This window comes from Acartia tonsa, chromosome 8 (genome assembly GCF_053477335.1).
Source record: "Acartia tonsa isolate MP-2025a chromosome 8, ASM5347733v1, whole genome shotgun sequence".
NCBI lineage: Eukaryota > Metazoa > Arthropoda > Copepoda > Calanoida > Acartiidae > Acartia > Acartia tonsa.
In genome coordinates this window covers 358458-382110 of record NC_137267.1, presented here as the reverse complement: position 1 = coordinate 382110, position 23653 = coordinate 358458, and the positions used below count along the sequence as shown (strand labels likewise).

At 30.4% G+C, this 23653-nt stretch overlaps 1 protein-coding gene and 2 long non-coding RNA genes across 3 annotated transcripts; all 3 read right to left on the bottom strand.

Annotated features, from left to right (window-relative positions):
• Window positions 1–676: 676 nt before the first annotated feature.
• Window positions 677–19768, bottom strand: LOC145325549 (uncharacterized). The gene is made up of 5 exons (XM_080168527.1): window positions 19683–19768; window positions 19168–19264; window positions 18724–18810; window positions 15697–17061; window positions 677–1874 (listed from the first exon to the last, which is right to left on the bottom strand). Exons 4-5 carry the CDS (start codon window positions 17035–17037, stop codon window positions 837–839), a joined length of 2379 nt encoding a protein of 792 aa, XP_080024653.1. The 5' UTR covers window positions 17038–17061; window positions 18724–18810; window positions 19168–19264; window positions 19683–19768; the 3' UTR covers window positions 677–836.
• On the bottom strand, window positions 8012–13963 carry LOC145325745 (uncharacterized). Its single transcript, XR_013881563.1, has 3 exons — window positions 13867–13963; window positions 13388–13484; window positions 8012–8095 (listed from the first exon to the last, which is right to left on the bottom strand). It is a non-coding gene; the product is annotated as an uncharacterized LOC145325745 (long non-coding RNA).
• On the bottom strand, window positions 19766–23377 carry LOC145325746 (uncharacterized). Its single transcript, XR_013881564.1, has 3 exons — window positions 23318–23377; window positions 22230–22303; window positions 19766–20659 (listed from the first exon to the last, which is right to left on the bottom strand). It is a non-coding gene; the product is annotated as an uncharacterized LOC145325746 (long non-coding RNA).
• Between the last annotated feature and the right edge of the window lie 276 nt (window positions 23378–23653).

Sequence of the window (23653 nt, the reverse complement as noted above, 5' to 3'; positions counted from 1 at the left end):
ACCATTTCTGCGGGGGGTTTTTTCTAACCTAACACGCCTTCGGGTGGGGTGTGCATAGTATTTAAACCGTATGCAAAATTGCGTAAATAAACAGGAATAAGGTATAAGAAAGAAGCGAAATTATTCTAAAATAATATTTGGGGGGCAAATGGAGAGGTGGTCAATTTTTACGATGTGTTGCCCCCAAACGACAGCTGAAAAACACGTATAGGTTTCATGTTTTTTTCCCGAATTAATTTCGTTATTGGTATAAGCTGGTAAATAAAGGATTCTGTTAAAAACAAAATTACATTTTAGGACTTAATTATAGTAATGCTTCTCTTAAATATTTACCTTTTTGAATAAAAAGTGGTTTTCTGCAAAGGTGTATCTAAAGAGTATCTAATTGCTAAAGATATCATTATTTAAAGTATAAAATCGATAGGACATTTCTAAAAAGTCTAAAAAGAGCTAACCATGACGTGCATACGGACCCAAGTTATAGAAAAGCTTAAAAAAGAAAAAAAAATGTTGTAGTTAATTTTACAATATTTATTGTACATTATAAAGCATGTTGTCAAAATATTAACAAAATAATTATAATTCTAAATACAAATTTTATATTATATACACTAATAGGATGTCATTTCTTATGTATGTATGCATGGTCAATACTATCTCATAAACGGCTGGGAGTTTATATTACACTGATAAAAATTCTGTGCGCAAGTGGCGATGTATTTAGTAATATGATAAATTAGAGATTTTACGGATATTACGGATATAAATTGGATTTTGTGTCAGAAAGTAAAATATTTTTTTTAATTCTCTTGTGAAATTATTTACATTACTCTCATTCATTTAATAGAGAGAGGATCAATATTGTCAGCTCTCATCTGGATAGAGAGAGGATCCTCTTCAAATATTTCTTCTTCTTTAATTTCTTCCTTGATATAAACTTCTTCACATTCAATTAAACTAATAGATACAGAAGTTGGAACTGTATTATTATAGCTTTTACATGAGTATGGCTTCTCACAGGTATGAAGTCTTTTATGGACAGTCAATGTACTTTTATCAGAGAAAGTCTTTTTACATTGATCACAAGAGTATGACTTCTCACCCGAATGGGCCCTTTTGTGCTGAGTCAAATGGCTAGTTTGAGAAAATGTCTTTCCACATTGATCACATGAATATGGCTTCTCACCTGTATGGATTCTTTTGTGCTTAGTCAAATTAGCAATTTGAGAAAATGTCTTTCCACATTGATCACATGAGTATGGTTTCTCACCTGTATGGACTCTTTTGTGTCTAATAAAAGAACTATTATCAGAGAAAGTCTTTTCACATTGATCACATGAGAATGGTTTATCACCAGTATGGATCCTTTTGTGTCTAGTCAAAGCATCACTTTGTATGAATGTCTTTTCACATTGATCACATGAGTATGGCTTTTCACCTGTATGGATCCGTTTGTGTTTAGTCAAATCACTATTCTTAGAAAATGTCTTTCCACATTGGTCACATGAGTATGGTGTCTCTCCTGAATGGATCCTTTCATGAAGGGTCAAGTTATTTTTCCGTGCAAAGGTCTTTCCACATTGATCACAAGTATATGGCTTCTCGCCGGTATGAACTCTTTTATGGTTAGTCAAATTACCACCAGTTGTGAATGTCTTTTCACATTGGTCACATGAGTATGGCTTCTCACCTGTATGGACTCTTTTATGTATAGTAAAATCACTATTACTAGAAAATGTCTTTTCACATTGATCACAAGAGTATGGTTTCTCTCCAGTATGAACCCTCATATGAACAACCAAGCTATCTCTCCGTGTAAAATTCTTGCTACAAATATCACAGGTATTCATGATGGTATATCCTCTCTCAATCTTCTGAAATTATTTATGTGAATTAGAATAAGAACAAGATATATTTTTATTTAGATATTTCTAGGTGAGCAACTAAAACAAGGATGACAATATACAATACATAGAAGATTTTATTTTTCAACTGTTTTATTCAAAATGTTTAAAAAGTTAAAGCTAAATAATCATCATGTTTAAAAGGGACAAACGGTTTCCTAGTAATAATTATATAGATCCGATGCTTTCTCATTTATACCTAACTGTTGATTCTTGAAGAAATCATCAAAATCATTAAATTATCCTTACATGCCTAAATTAACATAAGAGCTATCCTTCACCTAAGTACTGACGGAAATTGTAAGGTAAAAGTAATAAACAAGGAGGACAACATCTATAAAAGCGAAGCTTAACAAATCAAACGAACAAACTTACAATGAGGATGATATAGGCGGGGTTAAATTTCAATAATTTTTGGTGTGATAATAAAAATTGGGATAAAATGAAACATAAGTATAGATCATCAACACATTAGAAAGCAGAAAAGAAAGCTGTACAATTTATATGCAGGAAAAATAATTTTAACAGTGTTCAAATAAAAAAACAACATGACAGAAAGACAGACGGGCGTAAAAAAGAGGGGGGGGGGGTAGTGTTTACTGTAAACCCTAAAATGGTAAATCTTTGCTTTATTCTTTTTAAGATAGTAGGCTGGATTTTCTTAGAATTGCATTATTCCCACAACATAACTTATTGACGTTTAAAAAAAAATATATTTCGTCATCTTTCTTCTAGAGGATAGGGGGGGTAATTATAAAAGCAAAGCTTGACAAATCAGACTGATAACCTTACATTGACAAAAATAGAGTGATTGCATAGAGGCTAATATGCTTTTATATACTCCTCTCCCTTATTTATTGTTTATAATCAAAAAATATTTATCAACTACTCCTAATTTAATTGTTCTAAATCAATGGGCCAAGTTATATTTAAATAATTAAAATAATATAAAAATTGGGGACGGGAGGAAATAGAACTGGCAATAACTTTTTTATAGAAGAAAAACATTGATAACAATATCTTGAAAAACCAAGCTCAACAATTAGACTGTCAGAAAAATCACACAAAACCTTAGCAATTTATTTTTGATAAAAGTTGAGAATATGCATATTTCTTATTAAAAATGCTTCAGAGCAGTACAGACAATTTGGAAATAGTCAGCAAATTATTTACAAAACAAGGATGACAACATCCAAAAAAGTGAAGCTCTGAAACAGTAAGACAAAGGAACATTAACACTTGTAAAGTGACTGAACTGAATAACCAGAATAAATTTATAAAATCAGAAACAAGCTGTAATCACTCCACAGGGGCAGCATAGGCCGCTGATAATTTGCCAGTTTTTCTATAACAATGTGGCTTTTTTATGGATATTGGATAGGATTGTCAGCCCTAAGCCCTATGATTGCAGTGTAAAGCTTCCATTTGCCCATCAGACAACAAACCCTTTGATTGCACGACCTTTGTCTGAGAAGTCCTAAATGTACATGGTAGTGAGTTGCGCCTGTTTTTTGGCCAAGGCATCTCTCCTATTCTAACTATTTATGTCGTGCACCTGACATAGCAGCAGTAGGAACCATTTTTAACGTCTTTAGATCTGATGCAGTGTCGGAACGAGATTCGAACCTATCACCTTCCCGACGACGAGCGGATGCGCTACGTGTTAAGCCACAGTCGCGGGAATAAATGTATAAGTCTAAACAAAATTATAAATAAAAGGGGGAGGTAGGTTGTGCTAAAATTCCGTAAAGGTGTGAGTTTTAAGCCTTAAAAGCAGTAGGTAGTAGAACAATAAAATTTATGTTAACTTTAAATAAAATTTTTTTTGTACATTCTTTTCAATGATGAATACACATATTTAGTTAATATTATCGTTTTACTACTGTTTTTAAGCTTCAAAATTCACACCTCTATGGAATTTGAGCACAACCTACCTCGCCCTTTGTTGCAAAACTGCTTAATTACAGGATACTGTTTAAAGAACATACTTACAATTTAAGGACTTTATTATAGAAATGATTACTTATAACATTGTACATTGTTGTAATAGGAATCAGTATTTAAAAACTCAGAAGAGGATAATTATATCATATAAAAATTTGTTGTCAAAAAAGTAAAAAATCAACATTTTAAATGAACGTACAGACATTCTGGTAATTATTATACAGTTGCTACGCTTTCTAAATTGTACCTAACTGTTATAGGAATTATCATGCAAAGTTTGAAATCGATAAGACAATCCTAACATGACCAAATTAACGAAAAGAGCTGACCGTTACGGATGGTCAGACCGTAATTATAGAAAATCTTCGCAGTTAAAGATATAAATACCTTATAAAATAAAGTAGATCCGTATGATGGATTTTTCTCTGTCCACTGTGAATGTTAGTTGCTGACTGACATTGATTCAATTATAAACCTAAATTATAAACAATAGTTAACTCTTGTTCTATAAATAATAAAGCCTCACAAAATCTCCGCCCATTTACTTAAATATAATGCTCAATGCGTGGACTCCTCCCTTTTTCAATCAGAAACTGGACAAGCTAATTTTTTTATAAAGGGTGTGTAGTTATTTTAAAGAAAATTCTGGCGGTAAATTATTGTTTAGATAAATGAGAAACTTGAGTAGGTTCAAGAAAAGATTTGGTTACAAAAAAGTGTCATGAAAAATTGTCATATAAATTGAATGGATATTATAGGTAAGTTTGTTAAGAAGTAAAACTCCCCCCTCCCCCCTCAAAAAAATATTTGGAATTTATCCACCCTCCCCAAACTAAACCCTTTATAACCCCTAAAAAATGTGCTCTTCTCACTATGGTTAAGAGCCCTTGGTTTTTACAATTAAGATACAGCTTACCCGAGAGGTAAATCTTTTAGATGCGTCTTTTAACCAAATAATGATAAAATACCCCCCCCCCCCCCACCCACAAAAAAAGGCTTTGAGTTCCTTGACAAGCATCTAACATTTTTATTATCGGCGAATATTTACAGCCCTTTCCTTATGAATATAAATATACTCAAAGATCTTGCAAACAGCTACACAAATCAGGAAAGTTTATCATTGGCCACAAATAGGAAAATAACACCATTAAGGTAGTTGTCACTCTACCTAAGAGATTTGACTCTCTTTATTTCCTCTTGGGGTAAAACCTTTAGTAATAAAAAAGTGAATAACCTGTGTGTTTGTTTCTTGTTGATATCTATACTCTGTGCATTTTTATTTGTTAGAAATTAATCTGAAAATAATATATATTTATATTAGACAATTATTTTATTTACACTACAAGAAAAATAAACAAATAAATGATGTGTCTTTATACTGAAAACAATAAAAACATTCGCATAAAAAAAATTAACAGTAATGTAATTGAAATAAAATGGAGACAGGATTAATGTGGAGATCCTGTAAAACCAAGTGTAAGGTAAGTTTATTTAGAATTTAGAAACAACATAAAATATTCACATATTAATTGAAATAAACACAATAGCTACCTATTTATAAATGAATTAAAAATTGCAACAAATAAATATAAAATGCAGATTTTTAATGTGAAAAATAAGATTTAGATTTTTATTTGAATTGAGCATTGATTCTGTCTCTCTAAATAAACATTTGTATCTAATGACAATTAAAGGTTTATATTTTATGATGAACAATATCAATAGTATCAATTCTATCTTCATCATAATTCTGTTGACAAGAAAGAGGATCTTCTATTTTAATATTTTCTTCAATATTGTCAGCTCTCATCTGGATAGAGAGAGGATCTTCATCAAATATTTCTTCTTCTTTAATTTCTTCTTTAACATCAATTTCTTCACATTCAATGAAACTAATAGATACAGAAGTTAGAACTGTATTATTACAGGTTTTCATCAATTCTAAATGTCCCTGGGATTTTTTGATATATCTGAACTAGAGATATAATCTTTATCACAAAGTTTACATGAGAATGGCTTCTCACCAGAATGACTGCTTTTATGTCTAGTCAAATGACTATTTCTGTTAAAGGTCTTTTCACATTGATCACATGAATATGGTTTATCTCCAGTATGGATTCTTTTATGGACAGTCAAATGGCTAATTTGAGAAAATGTCTTTCCACATTGATCACACGAGTATGGCTTCTCACTAGTATGAATTCTTTTATGTCTGTTCAAGTGACTGCTAGTCATAAATGACTTTTCACATTGATCACATGAGTGAGGTTTCTCACCAGTATGAATCTTTTTGTGCTGAGTCAAATTACCTTTATCAGAGAAAGACTTTCCACATTGATCACATGAGAATGGTTTCTCACCTGAGTGGATCCTTTTGTGCTGAGTCAATGTACTTCTAGTTGTAAATGTCTTTCCACATTGATCACACGAGTATGGCTTCTCACTAGTATAAATTCTTTTATGTATGTTCAAGTGACTGCTAGTCGTAAATGACTTTTCACATTGATCACATGAGAATGGTTTTTCACCAGTATGAACTCTTTTGTGCTTAGTCAAATTAGCAATTTGAGAAAATGTCTTTTCACATTGACCACATGAGAATGGCTTTTCTCCCGTATGGACCCTCATATGATCAACCAAGTGAGATTTCTTTGTAAAATTCTTGTTGCAAATATCACAGGTATTCATGATGATATATCCTCTCTCAATTTCCTGAAATAATATTTGAATTAATAAAAACATATAATATATTTTTTCCAATGTTTTCAATTAACACAACATTCAGGAAACTGAAACAAGGATGACAACTTCCATAGAAGCAAAGCAAGAAAAACAGACGGCAAAACACGCAACAAAAATTGTAAAAGTCATATCTAAGTTGTTGTCAATAAAGCTAAATAATTTTTAAAGAACAAACGACCTTTCTTTAACAATTTTACAAATCCTTTCCTTATTGTTAAAGGATTCATCAAGATAATTCTGAAATGCCTAAATGTACGATAAGAACTACTGTTATAGCCGTACAGACAAATGTAAGAAAGCTTCGCTTTAAAATTGTAGAAAGAAAGTAATAAACAAGGATGACAACATTTGTAAAAAGCAAATCTGACAAACATGGAATTTACAGCATTTATATTTGTGTACATAGGTTGATATTGTTTTACAACCCAACCAACTCCACCCCCCTCTCCCCAGATTTAGTTTTTATAATTATTTTTTATAATATTTAGCAACTCCTCCTACTTTAATTGTTCTAAATCAATGATGAGTAGGCGGAATTACAATTTAATATATGAGGCAGGGGAGTAAAATGAGGGATTTCAAAGTTTGGGGTAAGCACCCCTTTACCCCCATCCCAGGACGTATATGAGTTAGGGTGGTAAGGTAAATATAAATAATACATTCATATAAAACTGGATAAAGGTTTTATCATAGAAGAAAAACACTGATGATAACATAAACCAGACTAGCAGAAAAATCCAGGTTTCTAAAGGGACAATGGCCAATAAATTGATGTAAATTGTACATTCTCTATGATAACGCACATAATTACCCCTTCTGTAGATTAAAATTAGTTTTAAAAACGATTGAACACTCTACGTAATGAATCAAACAATTAAAATTCACTAGTATTCCCGCAGTTGTTAAGCAAATGAATAAGGAAACATTATTATATAAAACTTTGGGGACCTCTGAGAAAAATCTACAATCTCAGCTTTTATCAAAGATAAACTTGAATAACAGCCGAGAAATTCACATTTTCTCCGCTCCATTTCTTTCTAACAGATAGATGGACGAAAAGACGATGAAAATGAAATTTAAGTGCAGTTAGCTTGGTATACTAAAAATCAAATACTTTGGATAAGGCATAAATTGTTAAAAACCAGGATAATTTTTACAATTTTTGATAATAGTTTATCTAATGCAGAGTTTCGTAAAGAATAGTAAAGTAAAAGAATAGAGGTTGGCAAGGGTCAAATAAATGTATGTTTAATGTTCAAGGATCGGAAACCCTGTAGTGACTTTCAATTGGGTCTTTAAAAATCAGCCTTTAGCATCTGAAATGTTAAAACAGCTAAAAAGAGAAATAAAATTGAACAGACAACAAATTTAAACTTAACTATTTCTGGAGTAAATAACAAAAGAACTACAAATACCTTTTATCATATAAAGTAGATCTGTATAATGGATTTCTCTCTGTTCACTATAAAGGTTAGTTACTGACTGACAATGATTCAATTATCAACCTAAATCATAAACAATAGTTATATTCATTAAACAATTAACTAAATCTCCGCTCATTTACTTAAATATGATGCATAAGGCGGACTCCTCCCACTTTTAATCAGAAACTGGACAAGCAAATATGATATGGTGTTATTTTAAATAAAGATAATGGCGGCAAATTCAGGGAGGGAGGAGACATTGAGCTGATTATTACACTAGTCCCCAAAGGTTTTATAATTAAGTTTTCTTTTTAGTTTGACCAACAACTTTGGGGACTATAAATGCATTCCGATTTGTGGGTATATTAAGATGAGTGTCCAAACGTTTCAACCAAAAATTTATATCTACACAAGGAGTAATTTTGTGTATGAATATTAGGGATGTACATTAAGTTATCGGCCAATGTCTTATACCTTTATATTCCTGCGGGAAATTAGGAAGAAAAATATACTAACTTTAAAATAGGGAAATTATTCTTTATTTATATGAAATAGTCTGTTTAGAAAGAGCACAATTCAAAGGTTACTTGAAGTGCATAAACTGACAGATAACAATATTGTAGATTTGCTTTCCATATTAAACATGATATGAAAATAAAACAAGATATCCTTACATCCTTATAATAAAGTAACAGGATTTCTGTTTGTCTATCTGTTTAAAATGATCTCGCTAACCACTGAACCGATGTGATTCCCCTTTACAGGGTAGCTTCTCATAAGTCCTGGGAAGGGTTATACTTAATTTGAAGGAGGGTACCACCACCCTAAAAAACAAAATTCCCCACTCCAAAAAAATAAATATTTTTCTCTTAAAATATAAGATAAAATATTTTGTTATTGGATGAAAATCCCTTCTAAATCAAGTGCCTCTAGAGGCCTCTCGGGGGCGTAGCCGCTATTACAAAAATATGAACCCATTGGCATGTGTTGTAATTACAATTAATTGACAAACAAAAAACATTACAACTTTATAAAATAGGAAGAAATGTTAATTTTATAACATTCTATTATAACAGAATTATGCAAGAAATATTGTTTACCTGATTTCATCTTATATAGTGGATCCAATGAAGGCTAGAAGAATTCAATTTATTTCATATCATTTCATTGTTTTGCTTTATCTGAAAAAATATTATAATGAAAAAAAAATATAAGTTTTCATTTGCAAAATAGAAAAAAATAATTTTAAACAAAATCATCTTAAAATAACAGTAAAAGTAGAAAAATTGTATTTACAAAATAAAGATAAAAAATATTATGATTATTTTTCATATTGAAATTAATACCTAGAATATTTACAAATTCAGATATTTTATAAAGGAAAACCTATTTATTTATCAGATTTTAATCTTATGCTCAATGATATTAATTGTATTTATCATATCTTCATCTGAATTTTGTTCACAAGAAAGAGAATCATTATCCTGAATTTCTTCTTCTATTTCCTGTTTTATAGTTTCTTCAACATTCTCAGCCTCCATGTTGATAGTGAGAGGATCGACATCTACAGTTTCTTCTTCTTTTATTTCTAGTTTAATATCAGCAAAACTTTTAGAAGCAGAAGATGAAACTGTATTCTTGGAATATTCTAACGTTTTGAGATGTCCAGCTGATTTTTTATGATGTGACAGGTTTGAACTATTGAAAAAAAGATTTCTGGCATAATTCACAAGAGAATGGCTTCTCTCCTGTATGAATCCTAATATGGCGATTTAGTTCTAGATTTGAACGGAAAGCTTTTTCACATGTATCACAAGAGTATGGTTTCTCTCCTGTATGATGGATCCTCTTATGTACTGCTAACTCATCACTTCTATGAAAAGACTTTTTACATATATCACAAGAGTAAGGCTTCTCACCAGTATGGATCCTCTTATGGACAGTTAACTGATTATTTGTCCGAAATGCTTTTTCACATGTATCACAAGAGTATGACTTCTCACCAGTATGGATCCTCTTATGAATATTTAAACTACTTTGTTGTGAGAAAGTTTTATCACATGTATCACATGAGTATGGTTTCTCTCCAGTATGGATTCTACTGTGAATTGTTAAACCATTTCTATCTGTAAATGCTTTCTCACATGTATCACATTTGAAATGATTTCTAATATGTAATGTTAAAAGGCTTTTTCTATCGAATTGCTTGCAGCAGATATTATACTTCATGATGGATTATGAATTGCACCTGAAATAAATATCTTTAAGAGAGCATAAGCATCTCCCCCCCCCCCCACACGCCTATTTTTAACTACTTAATTAAATACCTGTGGTGTACAAGCCCTATGGTGCTACTCTTACCCTATATAACTTTACCTAATCTGACCAAATGTAAATAAAACATAACATATGAAAGAATACTCCCTACATACATAGAAATGGGGGAGGGGTGTCTGAGTTTGACTGAGCACTTTGAGAGAAACCATTATTATTTCAAATGAAAGAAAAAAATTTCCAGTGGCCTTTTCCCATTATAGCTAGGTTTGTACTACACACCAACAAAAAAAATCATACCTTTACTTATATCAAGATTCCTTAAAAGAGATAAGGATTATTTTCAGTGGTCTTTATATGGACAGACAGACATTTAATTACTTTAATTTGATAACATAAAACATACCTAAGGCAAAGCTCTAAAATGGTAGGACAAATGAACATTAACACATTTAAGAATCAAAACTGAATAAGCAGAATATAAATGCATAAGTCTAAACAAGATTGTAAGTTAATTTGTTGCAAAGCTGCTTAAGATCTTGATTATAGAGATGCTTCGTTATAACATTGTACTTAGGAATTTGATGAATATGATAATTATAACACATAAAATTTATTTTATCAAAAAGTTAAAAATCAACATGACTTAAATGAACGTATGGACATTCCTGTAACGAATATAGAATTGCTACGCTTTCTAAATTGTACCTAACTACTAAGGAATCACCATGACAAGATTGAAATCGATAGGACAATTCTAACATTCTAAGAGCAAACAATTCCGGATGGACAAACCCTAATTATAAAAAAGCTTCGTTTATAAAAATCAGTATTGAATAGCATAAGAGAGTGGCTTTGAGATAGATTCTCAATCTCCACAAAAAAATCCGCAATAAATTTTTCTTATATAAATTTAACATACCCCAGAGCATTACCAACAGACAAATGGACCATGTAAATTAAATATTCGATGTTCATTGAAATAGAGAATCTTTACAAACAAACAAAAAAAACAGTCTAACTTGAATAGCATCCGAGAAATTCAAATTAACCCCGCTCTATTTCTTTCTAACAGATGTATGGACAAAAATACGTTGAAAAATTAAATTAATGAGTAATTAGCTTGGTATACTAAAAATTAAATACTTTGGATAAGGCATAAATTGTTAAAACTCGGGATATATTTTTGCATTTTTTGAAAATAGTTTAACTAATGAAGAGTTTCATATAGATCAGATATTAAAGAAAAAGAATAGTGGTGGCAGGGGTTAAATAACTGTGTTCAACGTTCAATATCAGACAACAAATCTAAACCCAACATTTTCTGTAATGAAGAACAAAAGAACTATAAATACCTTATAATATAAAGTAGATCTGTATAATGGATTTCTTTCTGTAAAAGTTAGTTACTGACTGACAATGATACTTTTGTCAACCTAAATCAAAAACAATAATTAACTCTTGTTTTTTTTTAAAATAAAACCTCCCAAAATCTCCGCCCATTTACTTTAATATGATGCTTAAATATGACTCCTCCCACTTTTAATAAAAAACTGGACAAGTAAATACTTTTGTTAAAGGGTTGTGATGTTCTTTTAAAATAAATAAAGATTTTGGTTGCAGCTTTCGCAGAATTCCGTAATGGTGTGAGTTTTAAGACTTTAGAATAGGAGTAGAACTCTAAAATTTTGGGATGACAGTTGCTCTAATATGGTACAATATAGAACTGTGAAGAAACTCCGCCAAAAACCACCGCTGACGCCGAAAACCGGTATGTCCCGCCAAATTTTTTTTGGCTTTTCTCGTTAAAGGGATAGTTCTATGAAGTGTATTTAAAGAGTTAAGGTACTTAGAGTAGTGAACTTTTATATGTCTTAGTAGAATATATTAGGCATTGGATAGATATGATTATATGTTAAAGAATTTTTAACATTGACCAGACCAAACTTTTTTTATTTAACAATATCTAAAAAAGTTAAAGTGATTTGCCACATAAATTACATGAGAATGGTCTATTTTTTTCCAAATATGTATAGCCAAAACACCAATATGAGAGAATCTTTTTCCACATATTTCACAAGAGTTATAAAAAAATTGAACAGGGGTTCCCCTTGGGACAAGTTACTTAAAAAACATAAAAAATAACGTCCGGTTCATTATAGGACAGGTTTTCTATAGATTCTTTTTAAAAAGAAAACCGTCCGGTTTACTTACAATATACACATTATCTCACGCGGAAATACCAACTAACCATACTACATATAATATATATATATATAAAAAGACCATTCTCATGTAATTTATGTTGCAAATCACTAACTTTTTTAGATATTGTCAAATAAAAAAAGTTCGGTCAGGTCAATATTAAAATTCTTTATCACAATCATATCTATCCAATGCCTATTATATTCTACTAAGACATATAAAAAGATCACTACTCTAAGTACTATACTAAATATTTTATTGGTCATTCTTTGTTGTTATGCATATTTTGTTGTATAAAAAGTTTGAAGTTCTATTAACTAGTAAATGCTATGTAAAGTTGTATTTATGACAATAAAGTTTTTGCCATATATAACATGTAACGAAGTTGAAAACAAAAATGAAAAACTAATTTTTTAAGGAAAATCCCTGGTCAAATCTTTTAATTTTAATCAATAACTTTATATTATGCACTAATACGTTATTTAAAATAGAAAAAACTTACAGTTCACTATTTTTTTTTAAATGCACTTCGTGAAACTATCCCTTTGAATATTAAAATCATGTACACACTTTAACAAAAAGAAAGTATCAGAAGAAAATATAGGGAAAATTTTTTTTTTAAAAAAGCTTGTCTAAATTTCTCAAATGATTCAAAATTGTCTAATTTGGCGAGAAAAAAATCGGCGGTTTTCGGCGGGAGCGGCCGCCGTTTTTTCACAAATCCACGTATCCATTAAAGCAACAATTTTAGAGTTCTACTCCTATTTTTGAGTCTTGAAACACCCACCTTTACAGAAAATACGCGAAAAATATGACCCTGATATATGTATTTTAATATAATGTAGCATCTATAACAAAACAAATGTAAACTGGGCACCTAAGAAATTAAATTACCTTTCATGAGTTTATTACATAATAAAAATTCCTCTACGGATTTCTCTCTGTTCACAATGAATGTTAGTTACTGACTGACATTGATTCAATTATCAATCTAAAATAAAAACAATAGTTAATTCTGTTTTTATAAATAGAACCTCACAAAATCTCCACCCATTTACTTAAATATGATGCTTAAACTTTTAATCAGAAACTGAACATGTTATTGATAAAAGGTTGTAATGTTATTTTATAATGAATAAAGATTCTGGTGGCAGATTATTATTTATCATGCATTATTTGATGATATACATTTTCAAAATATAAAAATGTTATTTGATGATATAGATTTTTAAAATATAAATATGTTATTTTGTCAACATATAATATAAATGTAATTTAGCGGCCTAAACAGAATAAATATGAACTTAATACGGACAGACGATTAAAATTGGAGAAAGGCTTTGTACATAAAATATGATAAGAAATAAGAGTACCTTTCATGAGTTTATTCCACAATCAAAATTCCTCTACAGATTTCTCTCTGTTCCCTGGAAATGTTAGTAACTGCCTGGCATTGATTCAATGAACAATCTAAAATAAAAACAATAGGTAGGTAACTCTTGTTTAATATTAAAACCTCATAAAATCTCCGCCCATTTACTTAATCAAGATGCTCAACGCGGACTCCTCCCACTAATACCTAATCAGAAACTGGACAAGCAAATCTATTTTTTGTTAAAAGGTGTGGGGTGTTATTTTTTAGATAAAGATTCTGGCGGCAAATTATTGTTTAGATAAATGAGAAACTTAAATAGGTTCAAGAAAAGATTTGGTTACAAAAAAGTGGCATGAAAAATTGTCATCTAAATTGAATGGATATTATAGGTAAGTTTGTTAAGGAGTGAAACTCCCCCCCCCCCCCCCTCAAAAAAGCACTATATAATGGTTGGAATTATATTAGATTATACCAATCCCCCCTCCTCCTTGAAATCCCTCAAAAACATTTGCTTGCCCTTGGTTTTAACAAATAAGAAGGCACAATTTCCCTTTTAAAAACTGCACTGGTTATAAACCGTCACTAATAAATTAGGGGGTAATCAGCCCCCTTCCCCCGTTTACCCAAGTGATAAAACTATTTTATGCGCCATTTACCCCAACCAATTTTAAATTACCCCCCCCCCCCCCCTAAAAAAGTCATGGATGTCCTTGACATGCAATTAAATCTTCAAGGATTTACAGCCACTTAATTGTCTAAATATAAATCACAAAGATCTCGTAAACAGCTACAATAATCAGGAAAGTTGGCCAAAAATATCGCTTTTAAGCTTTTAGGAAGGTGAAGGAAGTTGTTAATCTACCTAAGAAAAATAAAATAAGGAAGATAACACCCAGAAAAGCAAAGCTCTAAACTCAAAAGATTGGACAAACGAGTAATAATTTTTGCTGATTGTCATAACATAAATATATAAGTATATAAATAAAATTGAACATAAATTAGTTTCAATATTGCTTAAATACAGGATACAGTATAGGACATATTTAATTGTTTGGATTTTAAAAAAAAGACGCCTAGCTTACAATAATTATGATTATATAGTTACTATGCTTCCTAAATCGTGCCTAACTGTTATAGCTATCACAATGCAAAGTTAAAAAGAACAATTCTAACATGTCTAAATTAAAGAGTTTACCATTACGGACATATGTAAGTACAGACGGAAGGACGGAGGTACAGACTGACTGACTCCAATTACAGAAATATTTAGTAATAAAGTGAATAACCTGTGTGTGTTTGTAAACAAAATTAGGAGAAAACTTCTTTCTTATTGATATCTATACTCTGTGCATTTTTTCTTTGTTTGAAATTAATCTGAAAATAATATATTTACATTAGACAATTATTTTCTTTACACTACAAGATGAATAAACAAATTAATGATTTGTCTTTATACTAAAAAACATAAAAATAATGTTTAGTTAATTTTACAATATTTATTGTACATTATAGAAACATGTTGTCAAACAAAATATAACAAAATAATTATCATTCTAAATACAAATTTTATATTATATACACTAATAGGATGTCATTCCTTATGTATGTATACATGGTCAATACTATTTCATAAACGGCTGGACAAACAGTTCAATAATTTAGGGAGTTTATATTACACTGAATAAAAAGTCTGTGAGCAAGGGGTGATGTATTTAGTAATATGATAAATTAGAGATTTTACGGATATAAATTGGATTTTGTGTCAGAAAGTAAAATATTTTTTTTAATTCTCTTGTGAAATTATTTACATTACTCTCATTCATTTAATAGAGAGAGGATCAATATTGTCAGCTCTCATCTGGATAGAGAGAGGATCCTCTTCAAATATTTCTTCTTCTTTAATTTCTTCCTTGATATAAACTTCTTCACATTCAATTAAACTAATAGATACAGAAGTTGGAACTGTATTATTATAGCTTTTACATGAGTATGGCTTCTCACAGGTATGAAGTCTTTTATGGACAGTCAATGTACTTTTATCAGAGAAAGTCTTTTTACATTGATCACAAGAGTATGACTTCTCACCCGAATGGGCCCTTTTGTGCTGAGTCAAATGGCTAGTTTGAGAAAATGTCTTTCCACATTGATCACATGAATATGGCTTCTCACCTGTATGGTTCCTTTTGTGCTTAGTCAAATTAGCAATTTGAGAAAATGTCTTTCCACATTGATCACATGAGTATGGTTTCTCACCTGTATGGATTCTTTTATGTCGAGTCAAGTCACTACTAATTGTAAATGTCTTTTCACATTGATCACATGAGAATGGCTTTTCACCTGTATGGGCTCTTTTATGGACAGTCAAATTATATTTTTGAGAAAAAGTCTTTTCACATTGATCACATGAGTATGGCTTGTCACCTGTATGGATTCTTTTATGTTTAATCAAAGCACTATTGCTAGAAAAAACCTTTGCACATTGATCACATGAGTATGGCTTTTCGCCAATATGGAATCTTTTGTGTCGAGTCAAGTGACTACTAGTTTGAAAGGTCTTTTCACATTGATCACATGAATATGGCTTCTCTCCAGTATGGATTCTTTTGTGTTTAGTCAATTCATTTCTTTGTCTGAATGTCTTTTCACATTGATCACATGAGAATGGTTTTTCACCTGTATGGATCCTTTTATGGACAGTCAATTCACTATTTTGTGAAAATGTCTTTTCACATTGATCACATGAGAATGGCTTTTCACCGGTATGAATTCTTTTGTGTACATCCAAACTACTATTCTTGGTGAAAGATGCTCCACATTGGTCACATGAGTATGGTTTCTCACCAGTATGGATTCTCTTATGGACAGTCAATTGACTTCTATCTTTAAATGTCTTTACACATTGATCACATGAGTATGGTTTCTCACCCGTATGGATTCTTTTATGTACAGTCAAGTGACCACTAGTTGTAAATGACTTTTCACATTGATCACATGAGAATGGTTTCTCTCCTGTATGGATCCTTTTGTGTTTCGTCAAATCACCAATACTATAGAAAGACTTTTCACATTGATTACATGAGAATGGCTTTTCTCCTGTATGAACCCTCCTATGAACAACCAAAGAAGATTTCTGTGTAAAATTTTTATTACAAATATCACAGGTATTCATGCTGGTATATTCTCTCTTAAACTCCTGAAATATTATTTTTATTAATTAAAACACAAAATTTATTTTCCAATATTTTCAAATAAACACAACATTCAGGTTAAAACTGAAACAAGGATAACAACTTCCATATAAACAAGCAATAAAAATTGAAAGAGTCGTATCAAAGTTGTTGTCAATAAAGCTAATAATTTTAAAAGAACAAACGACCTTTCTTTAACAATTTTACAGATCCTTCAGTTTTTGTTAAAGGAATCATAGGAACAATTCTGATATGCCTAAATTTACGATAAGAGCTATCTGTTATAGACGTACAGACAAATGTAAGAAAGCTTCACTATTAAAATTATAGAAAGAAAGTAATAAACAAGGATAACAACATTCATAAAAGCGAAGCTGACAAACATGGAATGTTTGCATTTATATTTGTGTACAGAGGTTGATATAGTTTTATAACCCAACCATCCCCCCACCCCAGTTTTAGTTCATTATTTCAAGAATATTTAGCAACTCCTCCTACTTTAATTGTTCTAAATCAATGATAAATGGGCGGAGTTAGAATTTAATATTTGAGGCAGGGGAATAAGTTAAGGGATTTCAAAGTTTGGGGTAAGCACCTCTTTACCCCCTTCCCAGGACTTATATGAGTTAAGGAGGTAAATATAAATAAATACATAGAACTGGAAATAAATTGTTATCATATAAGAAAAACATTGAAAGCCAAGCTCAAATAAACCAAAGCATCAGAAAAATCCAGAGATCTAAAGGGATAAGACAATGGCCAATAAATTAATAGGCATTCCCTATGATAATGCACATAATTACCCCTTCCGTAGATTAAAATTAGCTCAAAAACGATTAAACACTCTACTTAATGAATCAAACAATTCAAATTCACTAGTATCCCCAAAGTTGTTAAGCAAACGAATAAAAAAACGTTACCATAAAACTTTGGGGGCCATTGTAATAAAAACAACTGATTGTCCTCTTTCTCTTTGCAAAATCTGCAATCTATCTTTGATAAAAGCTGAGGAAAGGCATATTTCTTATTAAAATTTGAAACAGAGCAGTACAGACAGACCAACTCATCAAGCGATATATAGAGTAGGTGTGATATTAGGAAATTGACAGACGAACATTAACACATTAAGAATGTCAGAACTGAATAAGCAGAATATACATGTATAAGTCTAAACAAAATTGTAATTAAAATTGTTACAAAGCAGCATAATTACAAGATAAGAACTTGATACTAGAGATGATTCTAAAATGACAATATGAATGAAAAGAGCAAACCATGGACTGGCCCTAATTATAGAAAAGCTTCGCTTTTAAGAATCAGTATTGAATAGCATAAGAGAATGGGTTTGAGATAGAAGCTCAAACTTGATTATAGAGATACTTCGCTCATAATATTGTAATTTGTTGTCCTAGGAATCAGTCTTCTAAAATTCAGATGTATAGGATAATTATATAACATAAATTTTTTTTATGTCAGAAAGATTAAAATCAACATGTTTTAAATGGACGTACAGACATTCTGGTAATGATTATACAGTTGCTACGCTACAGGAATACCCATACAATGTTTGAAATTGAAAGGACAATTTTAACATGTAGAAATTAACGAAAAGAGCTGACCGTTACGGACGGACGGGCCGACCAGAAATATAGAAAAGATATAAATACCTTATAATATAAATTAGATCTGTAAAATGGTTTCTCTCTGTTCACAGTGAAAGTTAGTTGCTGACTGACAATGATACTTTTGTCAACCTAAATCATAAACATTATTTAACTCTTGTTATATTAAAATAAATCTCCGCCCATTTACTCAAATATGATGCCCAATGCGCGGACTCCTCCCAATTTTAATCAGAAACTGGACAAGCAATTGATTTTGTTAAAAGGTTGTTATGTTATTTTATAATGAATAAAGATTCTGGCGGCAAATTATTATTTTATTATGCATTATTAAATGATATAGATTTTCAAAATATAAATATGTTAGTTTGTCATTATATAATAAGAATGTAATTTAGCGGCTCAAACAGAATAAATGTGAACTTATTACGGACAGACGGTCAAAATCGGAGAAAGGCTTTGCACATAAAATATGCTAAATTAGAGTACCTTTCATGAGTTTATTCCACAATCAAATTTCCTCTGTGGATTTCTCTCTGTTCCCTGGAAATGTTAGTAACTGCCTGGCATTGATTCAATGAACAATCTAAAATAAAAATAATAGTTAACTCTTGTTTAATATTAAAACCTCACAAAATCTCCGCCAATTTACTTAATCAAGATTCTCAACGCGGACTCCTCCCACTAATAACTAATCAGAAACTGGACAAGCAAATTTATTTTTTGTTAAAAGGTGTGGGGTGTTATTTTTTAGATAAAGATTCTTGCGGCAAATTATTGTTTAGATAAATGAGAAACTTGAGTAGGTTCAAGAAAAGATTTGGATTAATAAAAGTGACATGAAATATTGTCATCTAAATTGAATGGATATTATAGGTAAGTTTGTTAAGGAGCATTGACCACAAATAAGAAAATAATTAAGGGAGTGGTCACTCTATCTAAGAGATACGACTCTCTTTATTTCCTTTCAGGGTAAAACCTTTTGTAATAAAAAAGTGAATAACCTGTGTGTTTGTAAACCAAATTAATAGACAACTTCTTTCTTGTTGACTCTATACTCTGTGTATTTTTATTTGTTATAAATTAATCTGAAAATAATATATCTACATTAAACAATTATTTTATTTACACTACAAGATAAATAAACAAATTAATGATTTTCTTTAAACTATACAAAAAACAATAAAATCATTCGCATAAAAAAAAAATTTAACAGTAATGTTATTGAAATAAAATGGAGACTGGATTAATGTGGAGAAATAATTGTATGACAATTAAATGTTTATATTTATATTTTATGATGAACAATATCAATAGTATCAATTCTATCTTCATCATAATTCTTTTGACAAAAAAGAGGATATTCTATTTCATGTTTAATATTTTCTTCAATATTGTCAGCTCTCATCTGGATAGAGAGAGGATCTTCATCAAATATTTCTTCTTCTTTAATTTCTTCCTTGATATAAACTTCTCCACATTTAATGAAACTAATAGTTACAGAAGATGGAACTGTATTATTAAAGGTTTTCATCATTTCTAAATGTCCCCGGGATTTTTCATGTCTTGATAACTCTGAACTAGAGACATAATGTTTGTCACAAAGTTTACATGAGAATGGCTTCTCACCAGAATGACTGCTTTTATGTCTAGTCAAATGACTATTTCTGTTAAAGGTCTTTTTACATTGATCACATGAGTATGGCTTTTCGCCAGTATGAATTCTTTTGTGTTCAGTCAAGTTACTACTTAGTCTGAATGTCTTTTCACATTGATCACATGAGAATGGTTTCTCACCTGTGTGGACTCTTTTATGTTTATTTAAATCGCCATTACTAGAAAATGCCTTTTCACATTGATCACATGAGTATGGCTTCTCACCAGTATGTACCCTCCTATGAACCAGCAAATTAGATTTCTGTGTAAAATTCTTGTTACAAATATCACAGGTATTCATGGCGGTGTATCCTCTCTCAATCCCCTAAAACACAAATTTTGTTTTTCCAATTAACACAACATTCAGGTTAAAACTGAAACAAGGATAACAACTTCCATATAAACAAACAAAGAGTCCTATCTGAGTTGTTGTCAATAAAGCAAAATAATTTTTAAAGAACAAAAGATTTTTTTAGCAACAATTTTATACATCCTTTACTTATTGTTAAAGGAATCATTAGAACAATTCTGACATGTCTAAATTTACGATAAGAACTTATGTACGTATATACAAACGTACAAAGCTTTGTTATCAAAAATTGTAGAAAGATATTAAAAACAAGATGATTATAAAAAGCAAAGCGGTTGATAAGGTTTTATTACCCCCCCCCCAAAAAAAAAAAAAAATCTTTGTGTTATATAACCCAACCACCCCCCCCCCCCCTATTCTCCATATTTAGTTTTTATAATATTTAGCATGTCCTTCTACTTAAACTGTTCTAAATTAATGATAAATGGGCTGAGTTAGATTTTATTATTTGAGGCAGAGGAGTAAAATGAGGGATGCACCCGGCTTTACCCCCATCCCAGGACGTATATGAGTTAGGGCGGTAAATATAAATAAATAATATATTCACATAGAACTGGAAATATTTTTTTTTATGCATTAAAAACAGACTAGCAGAAAAATCCAGGTATCTAAAGGGATAAAACAATGGCAAATAAATTGATGAACATTCCCTATGATGATGCACGTAATTACCCCCAATGTAGATAAAAATTAGTGGTTGAAACGATTGAACATTCAACTTAATGAATCAACCAATCAAAATTCACTAATGTCCCCAAAGTTGTTAAGCAAACGGTTAAGAAAACGTTATTATAAAACTTTGGGGACCATTGTAATAAAACAACTCACTGTCCTCTTCCTCTCTGAGAAAAATCTATTTTTGATAAAAGCCGAGGAAAGGCATGTTTCTTATAATAGAGCAGTACAGACAGACCAACACATCAAGTGAAATATAGAGTAGGTGCAAAATTAGGAAATTGACAGCAAATTTTTACAAACATTAATAAAACAATAATGACATCATTCATAGCGGCGGAGCTCTAAAATGGTAGGACAAACGATCATGAACATTTGTAGAGTGTCAGAACTGAATAAGCCGATTAGGTATAAAAGTATGTGTCTAAACAAAATTGTAATTAAATTTGTTGCAAACGCTGCTTAATAAGATAAGAATTTAATTATAGAAATGATGACTAGTAAATGTGTACCTTATTGTAATAGGAATAAGTATTAAAAAAATGAGTTGAATATGATAATTATAACACATAAAAAATTTTTGTCAGAGGGTTAAAGATCAACATGTTTCAAATGGACGTACAGAAATTCTGGTAATGATTATACAGTTACTACGCTTTCTAAATAGTACCTAACTACTACTGGAATAACAATATAAGTTTGAGATTGAAAGGACAATTCTAACATGACTAAAACAATGAAAAGATCTTACAATTTCGGACAGAGGTACGGACGGACTGACCTTGAACATAAGCATTGAATAGCATAAGAGAATGAGTCTAGAGTTATGACATAAATAATAGATAAATACCTTATAATATAAATTGATTTCTCTCTGTTCACTATGAATGTTAGTTGCTGACTGACTATGATTCAATTATCAACCTAAATCATAAACAATAGTTATATTTATTAAAATTAGCTAAATCTCCGCCCATTTACTTAAATATGATGCTCAATGCGCGGACACCTCCCACTTTTAATTAGAAACTGAAAAAGCAAATATGATATGATGTTATTTTAAATAAAGATTATTGCGGGAAAAGGGAGGGAGGAGACATTGGGCTGATTATTACACCAGTCTTAGAGGTTTTATAATTATGTTTTATTATTCGTTTGACCAACAACTTTGGGGACTATAAATGCATTCCGATTGGTTGGTATTCTAAGTTGAGTGTCCAAACGTTTCAACCAAAAATTTATATCTACAGAAGGAGTAATTTTTTGTATTAATTTTATACATGTACATTAATTTATCGGACATTGTCTTATCCTTTTAGATCCCTGATTTTAATGTGTATAAACTGACAGATAGCAAAATTGTAGATTTGCTTTCCATAAAAAATATTAATATTAAATTAAAACAAGATACCCTTACATAAATTTTCGAGGTAAGGTACATGAATTTATAAAGAAAAATTATAAAAAGGATGACAACATCCATGAAAGCAAAGCTCTGAAATGGAAGGACAAACGAACATTAATCAGTATTCTAAAAATCCAATCGGATAATTATATAACATACAAATTTGTTGTTAAAAAAATTTGAAAATCAACATGTTTGAAATGGAGTACATTTTGGTAACAATTATAGAGTTGCTACGCTTTCTAAATCGTACCAGGAATCACCATGCAAAATTTGAAATCGATAGTAAAATTCTAACTTATTTAAATTTAAAAAAAGAGGTAACTGTTTGGGATGGACGGTCGGACAGACTCTAATTATAAATAGCTTGTATTTTAGTTAGATAATGACGACACAATTTTATAAAATCTATTTTTTACTTTAAGGTGTTGTTCTATAGGTATATAAAATATAAAATAGCCTAAAACCTTCCATAGACTATAAATAAACATTTAGCCAATTTCTAACCCATTAACTTAAGAGTGTCCAAATACCTGTTTTTATTTGTGATATTCTTATTATTCCATGGTATCAAATTTCATTTTCATGTTCTGAAAATAAATAATAATCAAGAAATAAAAAATGATATGTAAAGAAAACAAACAAGAATTACAGATTTACACAGAGAAATAACTTTAAAATTCTTATCAAATCAATTTAAAAATGTAGAAGAAATAGAATGAAAAAAGTTCTTGTTTACATAACAAAGTAAAAAATAAGTTAGTAGGTAGGTAATATCATCTTTTTATATACAGCTATTTAATTTAGGTACTGAAAATTGAGCTTTCTTTTTTTTAGATAAAAATATTATTATCTTAGAGTTAAGCATA